The 17,325-nt window shown below is 59.2% G+C and overlaps 1 protein-coding gene across 1 annotated transcript in view; it reads right to left on the reverse strand.

Moving 5' to 3' along the window:
* Nucleotides 1–15,307, reverse strand: part of CROCC2 (ciliary rootlet coiled-coil, rootletin family member 2) — a 51,976-nt gene extending 36,669 nt beyond the window's left edge. Inside the window, exons 1-13 of the mRNA XM_014547191.1 lie at nt 15,229–15,307; nt 14,387–14,535; nt 12,212–12,318; nt 10,762–10,927; nt 7,794–7,900; nt 6,974–7,201; nt 5,737–5,881; nt 5,301–5,507; nt 4,889–5,088; nt 3,955–4,137; nt 3,354–3,498; nt 2,907–3,053; nt 2,423–2,590 (exon numbers count right to left, since the gene is read on the reverse strand). Of these exons, the coding sequence (XP_014402677.1) occupies nt 2,423–2,590; nt 2,907–3,053; nt 3,354–3,498; nt 3,955–4,137; nt 4,889–5,088; nt 5,301–5,507; nt 5,737–5,881; nt 6,974–7,201; nt 7,794–7,900; nt 10,762–10,927; nt 12,212–12,318; nt 14,387–14,535; nt 15,229–15,307 (2,031 nt within the window). The remainder of the gene's footprint in view (nt 1–2,422; nt 2,591–2,906; nt 3,054–3,353; nt 3,499–3,954; nt 4,138–4,888; nt 5,089–5,300; nt 5,508–5,736; nt 5,882–6,973; nt 7,202–7,793; nt 7,901–10,761; nt 10,928–12,211; nt 12,319–14,386; nt 14,536–15,228) is intronic.
* Nucleotides 15,308–17,325: the final 2,018 nt, after the last annotated feature.

Below are 17,325 nucleotides of genomic sequence, written 5' to 3' on the forward strand. Positions count from 1 at the left end.
ACCCTGAGCGTGACTGAGGGTGGCATCGCAACCTCCTGATCCGCCCTGCTCTGTGCATGACAGGGGGCGGCGCCCCAACTCCCCAATCAGCCCTGCTCTGAGCCCGACCAGGGGCTGCACCTAGGGATTGGGCCTGCCCTCTGCCACCCAGAAGCAGGCCTAAGCCAGCAGGTCATTATCTCCTGAGGGGTCCCAGACTGCAAGAGGGCACAGGCCGGGCTGAGGGACCCCCCTCCTCCCCCGAGTGCACAAATTTTTGTGCACCAGGCCTCTAGTCTATATATATAAAACCTGAATATGCAAATAGACCGAACAGTGGAACAACCGAACAACTGAACAACCAGTCGCTATGACATGCACTGACCACCAGGGTGTGTGTGTGGAACATGGTGGGCGTTGGCCACAGTGGGATGGTGGAGCAGGTGAGTGGGACCCCGTCACTGTCATTGGGGCGAGCCTATGGTGGTTACTGAAAATTCTTCACTATTGAATCCTACCAACATTTAGAAAAAAATAACACCAATTTTTAAAACACTTCCCTAGAAACAGAGGAGGAGGAAATATTTTCCAACTTACTTTATGAGGCCCTGATTCCAAATCTGACAAAAACATTATGAGAGGAGAAAATTACAGACCAACATTCCTCATGAATAAACATGCAAAAGTCTTTCACAAGATATTATGAAATTTAATTGAAAGATATATAAAATATCTGTTAACTTATGACCAAGTAGGGTTTATCTCAGGTAGACAAGGTTGGTTTAACATTAAAAAATTAACCAATATAATTCATCACATTAACAGAGTGAGAATAATGACATGATCATCTTAATAGATACAGAAAAAATGTTAACAGAATGCAAAGGCTCTGGATTTAAGCAAAAGGGAACATTGTCAATCTGATAAGAGACATTTATAAAATGCCTACAGATAATATCATACTTGAGGGTGAAATATTGAATTTTTTCCTATTATTGTCATTGGTGGAAGGAAGGCCACTCACCACTTCTTATTGACTTTGTTCTGTTGGCCTTTAGTCAGTGCACAGAGAGAAGAAGAAATACAAGCACTGAAGCCATAAAAAAAGTGAAGTTTGTTATTCCCAGATAACATGAAAATGTGCTCAACATCTCCTGTTATCAAGAGCTGTAAACTAAACCACAATGCTATATAACTCCACACACATGGGAGAGCTAAAAAGTAAAAATGGATGATACCAAGTGTTGACAAGGCCAAGGAGCAAATGGAAGTCTCCCCACTGTTGGCAGTAGAGTAAAATGACAGACCCACTTTGGAAAACTGCTTGGCAGTTTCTTATAAAGTTCAGCACACACCTATCCAATGACTCCACAACTTCACTCCTATATATTTACTCAAGAGAAATGAGAATATATACACAAGTGTTCATACCAGTCTTGTCCATTATCGCCCCAAACCCAAATGCCCCGCCACAGGTGAATAGGTATGGAAATGTCGTTTATTTGTACAATGGAATATTACTACGTAGTGAAAAGGAACACACTCTTGATTCACCTGACAATATGGATGGCTCTCAAAGCCCTGTAGACATAGAGAAGCTGGACACAAAAGCATCTGTACTGTGACTCCATTTACAAAAAGCTCTAAAACAGGCGACACCAGTCTTGGTGGTACGTGGCAGAGCAGAGGCTGCCAGGGGTGGGGTGCCTGGAGGAGCATGAGGAAACGGGCTGGGCTGGTGGAGCAGATCTACATCTTGGTCTCAGTGGTGGCGACACAGGTGCACGGAGCTGTCAAACCTCACTGAACTGTACACTGGCATATTGGATATAACCGTGTAATTAAATATAGAGGAAACCAATGACTGAAAAAGGGACACGACAGAGTCTCAGAAGCCAAAAGAGGCTGCGCTGAGTCCCAAAGGTAGGTGACAGGGGGCCATGCAGTCTGAATGCCACTGGGGGCCCAGAAAATAGCAAAATTGCTTCAGTGTAACTGCCCCCTGAGTGTGGCCTCCTCCTCAACACAAGATTTATGTCAATAGAAGACCTGGGAATCAGTGACCGAGTGAATAAGTGAGTCCAGCTGCGGACGAAAGGCAACAACATACAGGAAAAAGCAGTGAAGCCTTTGAGCCCTGAGTGTGTGGAATCACTGGGCCTCTGACCCCTAATGAGGGGCAGAACTCAGCCCCTGGGATTGGTGGCAGGTATGATGTAAACGTTCTTCTTTGCATACCCACCCCCTGTTCTCTCCCCCCACCACAGGGAACCTGCCTTTGAATGCAGCCAAGTCAGTCAGCACTGCAGTCAGAAAGCGCCGGTGCTGACATCCTGAGCCAGTGTGATGTGGTAAGGTGACTTGTGACCCGTCCACACCACAGAGGGAAAGGGATGGCCCTGCAGGGTGTGGCCAGAGCCAGGAGCCCCTGCAGACCTCTCACCTGGGCCACCTGCTCCTGCAATTGGGCTCTTTCACGCTGGAGCCGGTCTGCCTGCCCCTCCAGCTGCTCCAGCTGCTGCTCTGCCAATGCCAACCGCTCCCTGGCGTCTGCCCGCTCCTGCCTCAGCACTTGCTCCTGCTCCCGCAGCTGGTCCCCCTCCTGTTGCAGCTGCCGGGGGGGAGGGGTGTTGGGGGAGTCGGCATCCAGGCCATGCCCCACACACCTGTGCCTCCATGGGCTGACCATCTCTCCCTGGACTGCCTTGGTGTGTGTGGCCTTCCCTCCACAGGCCCACTGTCCAGGCCCACTGTCCCTATGTAGGCCTCTTCCCCACACACCTGTGCTCAGTCCAGGAATGGAAGAGGTGAGGGGAGATGGGTGCAGGGAGGATTTTAGGCTCAGAGACCAGAGCTGGGACTGAGTCTCATGGCCACCCTGGGGAATGAGGCTCAGGGGAAGGGCTCTCACATGGCCCTCGTCTCACCTGCAGGACCTGGTGGGTCAGGCTGCCTTTGTCCTTCGCCAGGCCCTCCATCAGGGTGGCCATCTTGGCCAGGGAGTCCCTTTGCTGCACCCCCTCTGACTTCAGTCGGGTCACAAGCAATTCCAGGTCAGCATTGCTGGACTCAGCCTAGGGTTGCGGAGGGGGGGGGGTAGTGGTCACCCTGAGGGGGGATGCCAGGGAAGGACTTTCAGATTCACAGGAGGAACTTTCTCCCCGGCAGAGCTGTTGGTGCCAGGGAAGGAGTGAGCCCCTCGTCATGGAGGTGTGCAAGCTGGAGGTCTGGGTAGGATGGGTGTGGGAAGGGAATCCCACAGTGAGGAGGCCTCCAGGGTAAACAGCAGCTCCCGAGCACTAAAGCTGCGGCCAGGAGAAGTGAAGGATGGCCCGGTGGGAGAGACACGTGGGAGGTGGGAGACAGAGGCATACCCGAGCCAGCGTGCCATGCAGGGCCTCCCTCTCACTCTCCAGAACGTCCCTCTGTAGCCGGGCTGCATTCAGTGCCTCCCGGGCCGACACCAGCTCCTTCTTGAGCCCTGAGACCTTCTCCTCCAGCTGCTCCAGGCGCCCTTGACTAAGGTCCCCAAATCAGAGGTAGATGGTGTGAGGTTGGCTCAAGGCAAGACAGGCCACCTCACAGGACCTAGCAAGCAGGGTGGCCGCCTGCAACTTCCTCCAAGCCCAGGGAGCCTCCAAGTTCAGGTCACTCTGGAGGCCTGAACTTGGTGAGTGCACAGGGTGGCATCCGAACCAGGACCCTGTTTCCCGGCTGGGGGTGGGGTTCTGTCCATGCCTCAGTGGACTCACCTGGGTGCACACATGCTGGGGGCACCCCCTCTCCTGGGCCCGAGGTGGTGGATTTGCTGGGGCAGGCACTGGGCGGGTGTTGGGTGGGTGTTGGGGCGATGGCTCAGCCTGCAGGAAGCCTGGAGAGCCTGTCACCCCCACTGTCTCGGTGGGTGCCCCCACTCCCGGAAACAGGGTTGCTAAGGAAGCGGTCCCCTTAGTGGATGAGGACGCTGAGGCCCACCTGGTCTGCAGCTCCCTGCGGCCCCGCTCGCCCTGCTGCTCCAGCTCCTCCTTCTGCTGTGTCCAGAGCAGGAGGCTTCTCTGCAGCTCAGCGTTCTCGGCCTCCCGCTTCTGCTTGTCCATGTCCCAAACATCCATCTTGCCCCTTAGCTCCTCCACCTCCAACTCCAGAGCCTTCTTCTCTCTGGGAGCAGGGGAGGCCAAGGTTGGGGCAGCCTTGGAGGAGGGGAGCCGGGAGACCCACACGGGGAACATTCCAGCCTCAGCCCACTGCCAGGAGGATGTGCAGGGCAGGGTGGGCGCCAGGCATGAGGGCCCCTGCGGGCAGGAGCTCAGGGAAGTGTGGGGAGGGACGAGGAAGATCCAGCAACCTCCAGCCCCAGGACAGCCTGCAAGGTGGGGTGGCCAGCAGCTTGTCCCCTCCTGGTGGCCCTTGGGAGTCCTTAAAACGCAAAGGCTCCTGGTGTAGCCCTGTGCTCAGCCCTCTGCCACCCACAGGCCCGGCTCCACCAGTCCTTACAGAACTTGCTGGACGGAAGAGACATCTCTCCACCTGCACTTTCCCAGCTCCACATCTGCTTGTACTGCTCACCTGTCCTGACAGGGCCCTGGGCCCTCCAGATCCAGCTCCCTGTGTGAGGCCGTGCTCAACGCTGACCCACTCCGAGTCCTTGCCGCATGTCACCCTTCCGCCAGGGACCTGAACCTCAGCTGCACCCCCTGGCCCTGGCCCCCGAGGCCTCCATTTCCCAAATGCCCCTTAAATCTGGCCATGTTCCCTCCATGCTGAGGGGCCCACCTGTCCCCAGGAATCATTGCCCACTCCCTCCTATGTGGAAGGTTTGTGGGGGAAGCGCCCCCAAGCTGGGACGGCCCGCTCTGTCCAACCTGGACCCAGACAGCTCATCGCCCTGCCCAGCCCTCAGGCCAGCCACCTTCCCAGGAGCTCGCTGGCTGCCCTGCAGTGCTGTGCCTTCTGGCTCTGTGCCTCCAGCCTGTCCAGGAGGTCCCCCCGCTCCTGCTCTCGCTCCTGCAGGAGCCTCCGGGAGGCTCGCAGCTCCCGCTGCCTCTCTGACAGCTGCTCCCGGAGCCTGGCCGCCACCGCCTGGGAGGACTTCAGCTGTAGACGCAGCTCCTGCTCGGGGTGGGGTGGGAGGGAGGTAGCATGAGCTCCCTCCGGCCTGGGCAGGCCTTTGACCACAGACCCCAGCCAGAAAGGATGCACCTAGGGCAGAGCCCCCTCCCTGGGGCTGTGGGGCTCAGGGGCAGGTCCTATGGCAACACCTGCCAGCCCCATGGGTTTCACATCCCCGTGGGGCCCAGGGTACAGCTCTGGTGGCTGCCCACCTGTTCCTGCTGCCGCCTCCTCTCAATAGCTGCCCGCACAGCCCGCAGCGCAGGGTCTGGGCTGGCCCGGGAGTGGGCCCGTGGTGGAGATGCACCCCAGTGAAGGGACGAGGTGCGTGGAGGGCTCCTCAGTGGTCTCTGTGCCTTCTCCCTGTCAGTGCTGCTGCTCTGTGCCAGCTCTGGACACCTCGAGTCTGCCTGGGCCACCTTCACAGTGTGGGGAGAGCGCTCAGGGCCATGTCCAGTGGGGACCTCCCAGATTATCCCACACATCAGCGGGACCCCCCGGGACCCAAGATGGCCTGCACCTCTGTGATGATGTTCAAAACACGCCGCAGGGACTTCACTTCCTCCTTCAGGTTGTCTGCCGCCAGCTGGCCTCCACTGCGCCAGGACTCCTGTGCCCAGGCAGACCCCTCAGCAGGGCGGCCGACGCTCCGGCCCCAGAGCTCCCACACCCAACCATGTCCCCAGCCCCACGCACTAGTCTCTGAACATCCATTCTGAGGGAAGAAATGGTTCTTTCCTTCTCCGAGTTTTGCTCTGTGAGCTTCTCCACCAGCAATTTCTGCTCGGAGAGTCTGCAGAAAAGTCGGGGGGTGGGGGGCAGGGTGGTCAGCACAGAGCACAGAGCCCAGGGCACGGGTGGGCCCTGAAGACTCCCTGGCTGAATCAGACTCCTCCTGTGGTGTGGCCGGGCCTCAGGCATTGGCCACATCTGTCTGAGTGGACCTCAGTCCCTGGTCTGGTCAGACACTTCTCTCCTACTTTAGAACCTTCAATGGCTCCCACCGTCTTGAGAGTAAAGCACAGACCCCAACGTCAGGATCCAAGGGCCCAGGCTGACCCTGACTCAGCTTCTGAGGCCCTTCCCTGTCCTTGGGGCCAGCAGATGCAGTGCTCATCGGGGGCCTTTGCCCGCCACTGCCCTGCCTGGACTACCTCTGCCACCACAAGTCTAACAGTGAGTGAAGATGTTATTGTCCCTTCCTTCCCAGGACCCACCTTCTTCTCCTGACTCCCCATGGCACCTGGATCTCCTTTCCCATGACCCCAGAGTACTCTGCTCTGAGTACTGGGGCCCTGAGTGCTGCCCTGCAGGATGTACGGGACTACCCGCACCCCATGAACTCCTGCCCCCCTGAGGGCAGGACGGGCCCCATCCTGTCAGCCGGCAGGGTGTCTGTGGCCATGTGAGCCCCAGGCACGCAGATTCTGTGGAATTGTGCCCTGTGGCCTTCAGTGGGGAGCTATTTCCCTGTTTTCTGCTGAAGGAAACATACTTCAAGCCCCTGATGCGGGTTCTGTGTACAGAACATCCCATGCTTCCTCTGAGGCTCATGGACCCCAGATGGGCCCGGCCCACTGCCTGCTTCTGCTTCTCAAACAGTTGACCCCAAAGCAAGCGCCTGCCCCTGAAGGACGTGCCTTTAGCCCCAAGGACAGTCCACGTGTGTCCAATGCAGTGTCCACGGAGACCCTCCAAGTTGGGGAGCTCTAACTGGCCTGCAGGGCTGGAAGGAGTTTGGGCTTGCCTACCCGCGGGAATGTCATGTGGCAGCTGGAATAACAACTGCCTATCACTTGGAACCCTGGCTGCGGGGCAGATAGGAAGGGGGCGCAGGGAGCCCCCACCTGACCTCCGCTGTGCGATAGCCCTCTCAGGCACCCACCTGGCCTGCAGTGCCACCTTCTCCGTGTCCCAGCGGCCCTGCAGCTGCAGCATCTCCCGCACCTTGTCCCGCAGCTGCTGCTCCAGCCAAGCCCCCTGCAAGGCCTGCCGCTCCAGGGCACCTGCCGAGCTGCTGGCCGTCAGCTGCAGGTTGGAGTTGAGGTTCAGGCAGGCCGTGTGCAGGCGCCGGGCTGTCCTGGCTGCCTCTGCTTGCATGTCAGTGAGACTCCTAGGGACAAGGCAGCACCCCCAGCTGAACCTCAGGGCCAGCTGTGGGCTCAGGGCCCTGAAGGTGTCCCACTGGCTAGGAGGGGCAGGGTATGGTCACATGGGTCCTGCTCTCTGCCCTCAGCAGACCCCCTTACCCTCCCCCGCCCCCATTCTCAGGAGAGGCCTCTATTGTGTGTTACCCATGGTCCCATGTCACAGCCAGAGAGGGGTGAGCAAGGGCTCAACAAGGCCACAGAGGACATGGACCCTCTGAGCCCAGTTTCCTTGTGTGCAGAAGAGGGGCTGACAGGTCCCTCAATAATCCAGGGCAGACCCAAGAGGTGCCTGGCAAGGACTAGAGGAACTGGAAATTGTACCGTGTAGCTCCTCCCCTTCCGTCATCTCTGCCCTGCACCCCCTCCCTCCCTCTGTGCATTAGGGCATCTCAACCCTACCACCCTCCACCCGACAGGGACCCTGAGGCCCAGCAGGGCTGGGGCAGTGGCTTGTGAGCCAGAACAGCTCCTCCATGGGAGCAGCTTGGAGGGCCCAATACCTGGGCCACCATCAGATGCCCCTTGTCCTACACCCCGATGGGGCAGCTGGCTCACCTCTCAGAGGCAGATCGAAGCTCAGCCACGTGTGTTCGGAGCGCTGTCACCTGTCTCCACAGGAGGAGGAAGTCCTGGGGCTGCACCCCAAGGTGTGAACGCCGGGTCTGAAAGGAAAGGGCCCGTGCCCACCTCAGGTGCAGGCCCAGGCCTGGGAAGTGAGAAGCCCTGCGACCCGTTCCTCTAGCTGTCACACTGGCCAGACCCCACACCCCAAACCGTCCTGCAGCCCAATGGGCTCATCTTTCACAATAATGCAATCTGCCATCCCCAGAGGACCTGTAAGGTGACCACACCCAGCTTCTGCCCAGGGCAGGACCCACTCAGCCTGGCCCTCTGGAGTGGGAGGCACTTCTGCAGCCCTCAGCTCGCGTGCACCCCCTTACCCCTCCCCGCCCCCCACACACACAGGGTACAGGCTCTGCCTCCTTCTCCAGAGTGGAGGGTGGCTTTTACTCTGGGCGGGCTCCTAAGATGTCCAGGTGTGTGGCCTGGCCTTTTTCCTTCAGGAAAAGCCTTTGCTGATCCTCTGCCCTGACCTCACGTCCCAGGTCCCCTCATTGGCCCCAACACTTTGCTGGGCGCCTTGTGGAGGGAGTGCCCCTCAGTGCCTGGCACAGGGTCCTCGGTGTCTGTGTGGAATAAGCTGCTTGCCCGGTAAGTGCAGGAGCGGCTGCCCGGACCAGCCTTCGCAGTAACTACACCTACATCCTTCAGATTCCACACTTCACAAGTCCTGAACTGGAGGCTGGGCTGGCCCGCGTGGTGAGGAACACGCAGGCCAGAAACCGATAAAGTCAGAGGTACGTAGGCAGCTTTTGCCAAATGGAGCAACTTCAACACATTTCCTTGACCTCAGGGGCTCAGGGGAGAGAGAGTAAAGCCCAGAGGCCACCCAACCGGGGGAATCTAGTCACACAGAGAAGTGATACCCCGAAGTGGCACTCTGTGTAAGGTGTGCTAGAGGTGAGTAAACTTGAGAGTGAACTAGTACACACATGCGCGCACACACGCACACACATGCACACATGCGCGCGTGCGCACACGCACACACACAAATGCTTGTATCCTCCAATTCATATGTTGAACTCCCAACCCCACCGTGTTGATGTCAGAGGGGGAAATTTGGGAGGTGATGCGGCCATGAGAGGGGCTCTAATAATGGGGTTAGTGTCCTTATAACGGGGCCCAGAGAGCTTCCCGCCCCTCTGCCACGTGAAGTTATCCTGAGAAGGTTTGCGATCCAGGAAGGGGCCCTCACCAGTAACCGAATCTGCCAGCACCTTGATCTCAGACTTCCAGCCTCCAGAACTGTGAGAAATGAATGCGTTTATAAGCCCCCCGTCTGTGGGGTTTGCTATGGCAGCCTGGGTGCACTAAGACAGGAGGGAAAACTACCTTCCCTGTGGCCCAGACAGCATTTGTCCAGTTTTCAGCCTGCGTTCACATAACTGGGTGCTTTCAGAAAACTCAAGCTGAAAATTAACTTCAATGTGGTCCCAAAGACCGTCAGAAGCTGTAAGCACCTGTCAGAAGCAAATAAAAATGCTCTCTAGAAGATACCACATTCATCCCAGGTGTCAAAGAATTTTCACAAAGTTCAGAGGGAAATAAGCAGCTCCTACTTTAAAAACAAAACAAAATGAAGACATCACCAAAGACCCAAGGCACAAAGCACATGGAGTGGTGGCAGGAACAGTGGAGGCAGACCTTAAACCTCAGATATGAGACATCACACACAGGCTACAAGACAACTGCCGTTGCTATGCACCAGCATATACATGGCAGGCTGGAAAACAGGAGGAAAGAGTAAGATATTTGGGAAAGAACTCACCGGAACTCTTAAGGATGAAAAATACATTATTTGGAATGGAAGCCTAGTAGGCAAGTTTAACAGATTGGACAACTGAAGAGAAAACTGATGACCAGGAAGGTGGATTTGACGAAATTAACTAGAATATAGATCAGGGAATAAAGAGAAAGACGATGTGGGTAGGTAGTTAAGAAGCACGGAGGGAGCATGAGAATGGCTTACACACTCAGGCCGGAGAGGAGGCAGTGTGCAGAGTAATGGACACTTTCCCCAAATAACGAAAACACAGCGTCCCGATGAAGCCTCAGCAGGACAGACAAACAGCAACCTCCACACAGACACATTGCAGTGAAACTGCAGGACAGCAGAGCCAAAGCCGAGATCCTACAGCAGCCAGAGGGAGGAGGCAGACGGCCTTCCCCAGGACTCGGTCAGGATCAAAGGGGCTGGAAGCCAGAGACAGAAAGGGTGTCTTGGGGCTGCTGAGAGAACACATCTGCTAGCCAGCGAGATCAGGTCTTAAGGGCAAGGGGAGGTATAGACCCTGATAAACCGGAGCCACACCAGCTCAGACCTGTCCCCCAGCTCCCTGCGAAGACGTGGATGGCAGGGCATGGGGCGTGATCCGTCTCAAATGTTACCCCTCTCAGGCTGAGAGTCCTGCTGTCGGTGACCACCTGTGATGAAGAACAGCTTCTTCCTCTTGGCGAGGCTTCACCTGCAGCACTTCGCCACCCGCCCCCTGCCTCCGCCCCCAGGGCTTAGGATTTCAGACAACTGTGACCAGGCAAGGCTTCGTGGCCCTGCTGGCCAGGAGCGGGGAGCCACGTGCTGCATCCTGCCCAGGAGGCAGGCCTCCGGAACAGATGGGCATGCTAGAGCCAGGACTCCAGCCCCTACTTTTCAGGTCTGGCCTCGGTCCTGCCCTGCTTCTCTCAAGCAGGAAGTCTCCCTACCTTGGGCCCCCCAACTCTGCAGACTGCTGTGGCCAAGCAGCGTGGGGGGTGTGGCATTTCAGGAGGCCAGTGCCTTGCCCTCAGAAGGAAGCATGTCTGAAGCCAGCTTCCCCTGTCCTGGTCCCTGCTGCCCATGCCCCCAGCAGCCACGGGCACTGGAGCAAGTATCCCTGCCAATGGGTGGAGGCCGAGGGAGCACCTGTCTCTCCGTCCAGCGCTGAGCCTCCCTCAGCTCCAGCTCGCCCCTCAGGTGGAGCACGCTGCCCGTCGTCCGGGCCAGCTCCTCAGCCAGTGCGTCGTTGGCCTTCTTCATGTGGTCCAGCTGTTCCCTCAGAAGCGTGTTCACCTGGGAGAGGCCGGTGCTCCTGGGCGGGCGGGAACCACAGCGGTGGTGTGGGCAGGTGGCTCTGCTTAGAGAGGCTCGGAGACCCGGCCCTGAACCTCCTGGGCCCAGCTGATACCAGCTCAGGGTGCAGCTCCCTGCATGTCCCTAAGCAGCACTGACCATATGCAGTGGGTCCCCAATGGCCCCCAAACTGGGCCAACATCTGGATGCCACCCTGGCCCCCTCTTTCTCCCCTCTGAGCTTTCCTGGCTCTGCCCCCACAACTGTGGCGGGCTCCTCAATCCTAGGTGCAGAGGTGAACCCCGAGACAAGAAAGAGGGGCAGGGCTGGGAGCCCTGGCCAGGGTACCAGGGCTAGGGGGTGCTGCCATCCCTGCAGTGGGGCAGGTGAGAACAGGGAGGGGCAGCCCCCCACCGTGACCTGGGGGCCTTCTCCACCCAGGACAGGCCTGTGTGTGGAGGGATGCCAAACCCACCCTCCAGAGCCAGCATCTCCCCGCCAGGCGGCGAGGCCATGGCAGGACATTCTCTGCTCCTGGGGTGTGAGCCTCCACTCGGATTATGCCCCCCTCAAAACTAGTTTGCAAAGGGCTTCCCTGCACTCTCCTCCCTTTCCGGTCCCTTAGGATTGGCAAGTGCGGGAAGTGGAAGAACTCCACGGGCCTGAACGCCCCCAGGGCTGCAGGTGGAGACACTGAGGGCTCAGCTCCTCTGGGCAGAGAGCTGGAGGGGTGCCCTGCCCTTCTGGGACTGTGTCCTGAGGCTTGGGGTCCAGGGGTGCAGGGGCTACCTCTGCAAGGCTAGGGTATCACACATGCTCACCACAGTGAACAAATGAGCCCCTGACCATGAAATCAGAGTGACCAAGGCCAAAGGAGCCTGGGAGTCAGGGCCAGAGCATGAAGAGTGGGTTCGAGGACAGCACCATGGGCACCCCAGGACGGGCTGGGCCACCCGAGGGCTAGTCGGCTACAGTGCTGGCCAGAGCACCAGCCATAGCAGGCATCAGGGGTCTGGGGGGCACACTCGAGGAGTAGGGGCAGGGAGACCCTCACAGCCTGTCGGACCTGCACCCCACGCCCGAGGCCATCAACTCCCCATTCTGCTCTACCCACTCCTTCCCCTGCCTGCTCCCCCCCACTCCAAGCCCTAAAGCCTGCAGCTGACTCTTACAGGCGAATTCGACTTAGAGCCACTTTGGGAGCAGGTTGGCCCTCAGCTTTAAGGCACAGTGGGGTCCACTGCCTCTTGAGGTGATGGCCGAGCTCCCTGCAGCCCTGACTGCTGTGCCTGCCTGGCCTCACCTCTGCTCTGCAGCCTCCAATCGGCCCAGTGCCTCTTCCAGGTCCACGCTGTGCTCCAGCTCTGACCTCCGCAGCCGGGCCTCGGTGGTCTGCAGCTGGGCCTGCAGCTAGAGGGGAGCATTAGCCCACCTGGAGGGCAGCTTTGGCACAAAGCCCTCCCATGCGGCTGGGGTCAGGTGGGGTCAGGTGGGGTCTGGGTCTGGAGAAGCTCAGGCCCCTCCACTGGATGGGTCAGATGGATGGGCATCCACACCCTGGCCCTGTGTCGAGGGTGTGCGGCCAGCTTAGGAGGTGACCTCCAGGGTCTGCATTGGCCACATAGGGGGCAGGACAGCCAGTTGCAGAGCAGGCCTGGGGTCACCCTCTATGACAGTGAATGAGCTTGGGGTCCCACCCTCTGGCCGCCCCTCCTGCCTATGCTCACACCTCTGCTTCTCCCAGCACCACAGCCAGCAGGTGAGTGGGGACCACACTCACCATGTGTGGGCCAGGCCTGCCCCAGAGCCTGAGCAGATGGGGACCCTGGGGCTCTGAGAGGGAAAGCAGATGCAGGTCCCTACAAGATGTGCTGACTCAGAGCACAGTCTGGGGTGCTGGGGGAGGGAACTCAGGCCCTGCGGGCAAGGTGGTGGGGGGCTGAGAGATATGAAGGTCAGGAGAGCGGAGGCCACACCTGTGGCATGACCTGAGGACCTGGGACCAGGTGTGTGGGGAGGTGAGTGTCCCCTCCTCAGCCACCAGCTGGGTGAGAGAGGAGGGGCCACAGGTCCCAAATGGATCTAGGGGCGGGACAAGGGTTGCCACTGGGGTTGGGGACATCAGGAAACAGTCACACCGGCCACCCTGACCCCCACCCACCCAGGTAACTTGCAGGAGGCTCAGCCTCTTTGGTGCTGAACAAGGGAGCCCGGGCGTGGGCTGAGCTGCTGAGTCTGTGAGTTCAGATCTGACTCATGAGGTTTGCTAATCTGTCCACAGGATTTCTGCGGCCTCTATTCCCACTGGCCGGTTCCCAACATCTCCCCACCCTGTGCTAGGAACATCCCCCACCCCCATGGCCAGCGGGCCACAGACAGCCCCGGGAGGGCAGGCGAGCTCACAGAGTGTTCTCCAAGTGCTCCCGCCCCGGACCCCATGAGAAGGACCCTCGCCTCATAGCCCTGCCCCGGGCCCCCCGGCGGTGCAGGCAACCATGAGAATAGGAGTCCACAGTGTGGGAGTCGGAGCAGAGGGCACCCCACCCTGGGGCCCTCGGGCACTTAGCACAGAGCACTGGTCACTGGTGGTGGTCTCAGCCCCAGTAACGGCAGCAGGGCCCTGGACACTCTGGCTGCTCTGAGCCTCTGTTTGCTCATCTGGAAAGTGGGATCATCTATCCAGAGACACATGGAGCAAGGTGTCTCTGAAGATAGCAAAGGCAGGTGCTGGGCCAACCCAGCAAGGCCTCTGAGCCCCCCACACTGTGGGCTGGGCCCCCCTTTGCCCAGTCATGCCTCAGAAGCCATCATGTCTGGGGGTGGCAGAAATGGGAGAGGCTCTGAGTAAGTATCTTCACTTCTCTGCCTTAGTTTCCCCACATACACAATGGGAGCCTGCCTTTCCCCCCACCCTCCCCACCCCCCGGACTTGGTAACCAAATCGGCCTCTGGCTGCAGCTTGCCGGACACCCTGGAAGGCACAGAGGATGGAGGACCCAGGCCAAGGGTCACAGCTGTTCCTCAGCTGTCAGGAGGGGTGGGGGCTGGGGCTGAGCCAATTCTCCACAAGCTGGGTCTGAGTATTGGGGCCAATTCAGCATGACTCCAAAGGGCTTGCTTCCTTCCGCTTGCCACCCTCCCTGCTGGGGCAGGTGCTGACTGAGGGCTGGTGCTGGGCTCACCTGGGCTAGTCGCTGGGCCAACAGTCAGGACTGATCAGGCCGCCCCCACAGGGCTCCTGGGCAGGCGGGCACAATTCAATGCCTTAGCTGGGCTGTGAGCCTGGGGCGGCCTGGCACCATCCTGCCCTCACCTTCCACCTCCAGCCCAGGGTTTGGATTGCGTGGCTGAGGTACATCCTAAGACTCGATGCTGGTCCCACTGGTCCAACTGCCAGTCCCAATGGGTGACCGCCTCAACCTGGGCCCGGCTGCCCCCCCAACCCCCCGGTCTGGCACGTGCCTCTATGAACACTTACCCGCTCGCTGACCATGTGGTACCTGCTGGCCAGCTCGTCCCGCTCGGTGCCCACCTGTGCCAGCAGGTCCTCCAGCCGGGACAGCTCCTCCTGCAGGAGCTCACTCTCCTCCTGCACCTGGGCTGAGGCTCCTGGTGGCTCCCGCACCCCTGCAGGTGGCACCGGGGCCAGCCATAGCACCCTGTCCCTATGGTGGCCCTGAAGGCTGCTCTGACCCAGGGGACCGGATGTGGGGGAGGTAGACTTCACCCTCTGGGCCTCTCCTGCTCTTTGGTCAGTGGGCCTTCTCCTGCCTCCCTGCCTTTTACAACATCCTCACCTCAAACACAAACCGATGCCAAGGGTGAGCCCCAAACCAATTACAACGAGTGGGGGTGCCCCAGCCCTGGGAAACAGTGGGAACTGCTGATTCAGTGAAATCAGATCCCATCCCTGAATAATGAGTTGCTTTTCCAACCACACGCAGGGTTTCTCTTTCCTTAATACACCCTAGTGAGCTCTCAGTTCCTTTAGAGGGCAGCACGGACCCTCAGTTCAGAAGGGGTCCTGGGACCCAGGGGGGTGCCAGACTGGTTTGGAGTTATGAGCACCTCTGAGGCCCAATGGCTGGGTGGCCTCGGTGCAGGAACCCAGCCTCAGGGCCAGTTCCTCAGCTGAAAAGCATGACAATGAGCTGGTGCCTCGAGGGGGCCTGCAGGGTTGGGTGAGCGCAGCTCTTGGGGTGGGGATGGAATGGGGGAGGGGGGCTGATCAGCATCTGTTTCCTGAGTGTCAACCCTAAGGGTTTTCCCTCATCTAATGAAAAACAAATGTGGATGAAACCAAGACTGGCGCTCACAAACGTTTCACAAACACAAATGCAGTGCTGGCTTGGGCAGGTCCCTGTGGCCTAGTAGTGAGGACAAAGTGGGTATGACACATGACCCCCCGGGCCTTCCTATGGGAGGGTGTGGTTCTGTGGCCCTTCACACGGGACGATGACAGACCAGCAGGGGCCCAGTAGGGGACAATGCGGCTTGACTCCCTGAAGCTGGACTGCGGCTGATGGCTGGGCAGCTCCCCTGGTGTCCTCTCATTCCCATCACCTCTTACGACACCTCTATTCACCTTGGGGTGGCTCCTCGCCCAGGCTGCTGGCCACGATCTCACGGATTCGGGCAGGCAGGGGGATGGGCGAGGCCTGCCAGCCTTCCCCATGCACGGTCAGCGCCCGGTCTTCTTTGCTGGCTGTGGGGCTCAGGACAGTGTCCTCCAGCCTCTGAAAAACACCCACCCAGAGACACCTGGGGCTGGCAGGCCCTTGAACAGCTGCCAGGCACCCCTGTATGAGCCCAGTGGAGTTCATGAGGGTGAGGGGTGACCATAGAGCTCTCCCACAGCAGAAAATGCCCTGGAGAGGACTGGGTGAGGCTGAGGTCACCCAAGACATGTGCTTTGGTTTCTCCACCGTACAGTGGCGTGACGCCCTGCCTGTCCTGGCACCACTCGGTGAACCAATTAGCAAGTACGGAGGAGGGCCTGTCCAAGAACAGCTAGCCTAGGTCCTCACCACGCCCGCCCTTTGGCACTACGCCCCCTCTGAGGGGCTGGGCTGAGCCCTCACATGTGCACCTCTCCAGGGGTGCTGGGAGGACGGGGCAGTGTGAGGAGAGCGAGGTGGCCCTCCTCCCTAGCCTCCAGAGCAGCTGACCTGCCTTGGAAGAGTCCAGAGAGGCCTGGAAGTGGGTAGCAAATTCAGGTCCGGGGCTTCTGGGACTCTGAGCTGACACTGCCTTGGCCTGGGGAATCTTTGCTCCACCAAGTCAACAGCAGGGGGAGGGCCTGGTCTTGGGGTGCCCAGACTAGGCAGGGGTCTTTCTGTCTGGGTCTCATTGTGGCGCTGACTGTGGGGAGGACGGTCAGGGGCCTTTGAACTCAGAGGGTGAGGGTATAGCCATTTAAAACCAGAGGAAGCCTGTGGATATGACAGGTGCCAGATAAGATCACCCAGGAGTAAGGCAGGTCTTGGCCACCGGCCCTGCCATAGTCAGGATGTCTGCTTTAAGGCAGTGAATTAAATATAAAAGGGTGACCCGACGATTCTCAAGGGGTTCTGAGGTGGATGTCCACTCGCAGTGACTCTCCAGGGTGGCAAAACAGGGCCCTGCTGTCACCGACCCCCCTCCCCCACCCCCAAGTCCCAGACTTACCAAACTGGCCACCTTGGGCCCAGATACCCCCTCCTCCACTGGAAGCCCTCTCCCTCTGGCCTCTCAGTGCTTCCCCCACCAGGTGACTCCCCAAATCTCCCTTCCAGCCCAGGGTTCTGGTGAGTGACCACTGGCCTCCTCTCTGCCCGTCCTTCCTCTGACTTCTTTCTAGTTCTCCCTGGAGATCCTCTCCAGTCTAGATCCCTCTGCCCGGCTCTGACCTCATGCCCGGCTGGCTGGTGGGAGCAGAGGGCTTCCGGGGTGCCCTCCCGCTCCCCAACCTTGTGGCCCTGATTCACTTTCCCTCGGGCCTCTCCTCCTGAGACCCCAGCCTGGAGTCTTCAGTGCACATCCACCTCAAATGCTCCTGGTCCTGACTCTCCATCCGGACCAAACTGCCAGTCCCCCCAAAACCTGGCTCCTGCATGACATCTGGTGAGGCTGGTTCTGATCCCCAACAGCAGCCCACGGATGGGCAGCCGCTGAACAAATGCCTGGGACTGAATTCCACTGCTGCCCGCGGAGTGAGAGCCCTGGTCCCGGTTCCCCGGAACCGAGCCCTGCTTCAGGCTGGAGCCTTACTCTTCACCCTGGGTTTGAATTTTAGTCCCCTGGGAGGTCTTGGGGAGGAGCCTTCGCTCAACATCCCCCCACATGACCCCCTCAAGCCCTGCTCTGGGCGGGCGTGAGCAGCCTGGGGGTGGGGTGGGGGGAGGCCAGGCCTCCTCTGGGCCAAGCGAGGACCGGGCG

This window comes from Myotis brandtii, unplaced genomic scaffold (genome assembly GCF_000412655.1).
Source record: "Myotis brandtii unplaced genomic scaffold, ASM41265v1 scaffold112, whole genome shotgun sequence".
In the NCBI taxonomy this organism is placed as follows: Eukaryota; Metazoa; Chordata; class Mammalia; order Chiroptera; family Vespertilionidae; genus Myotis; species Myotis brandtii.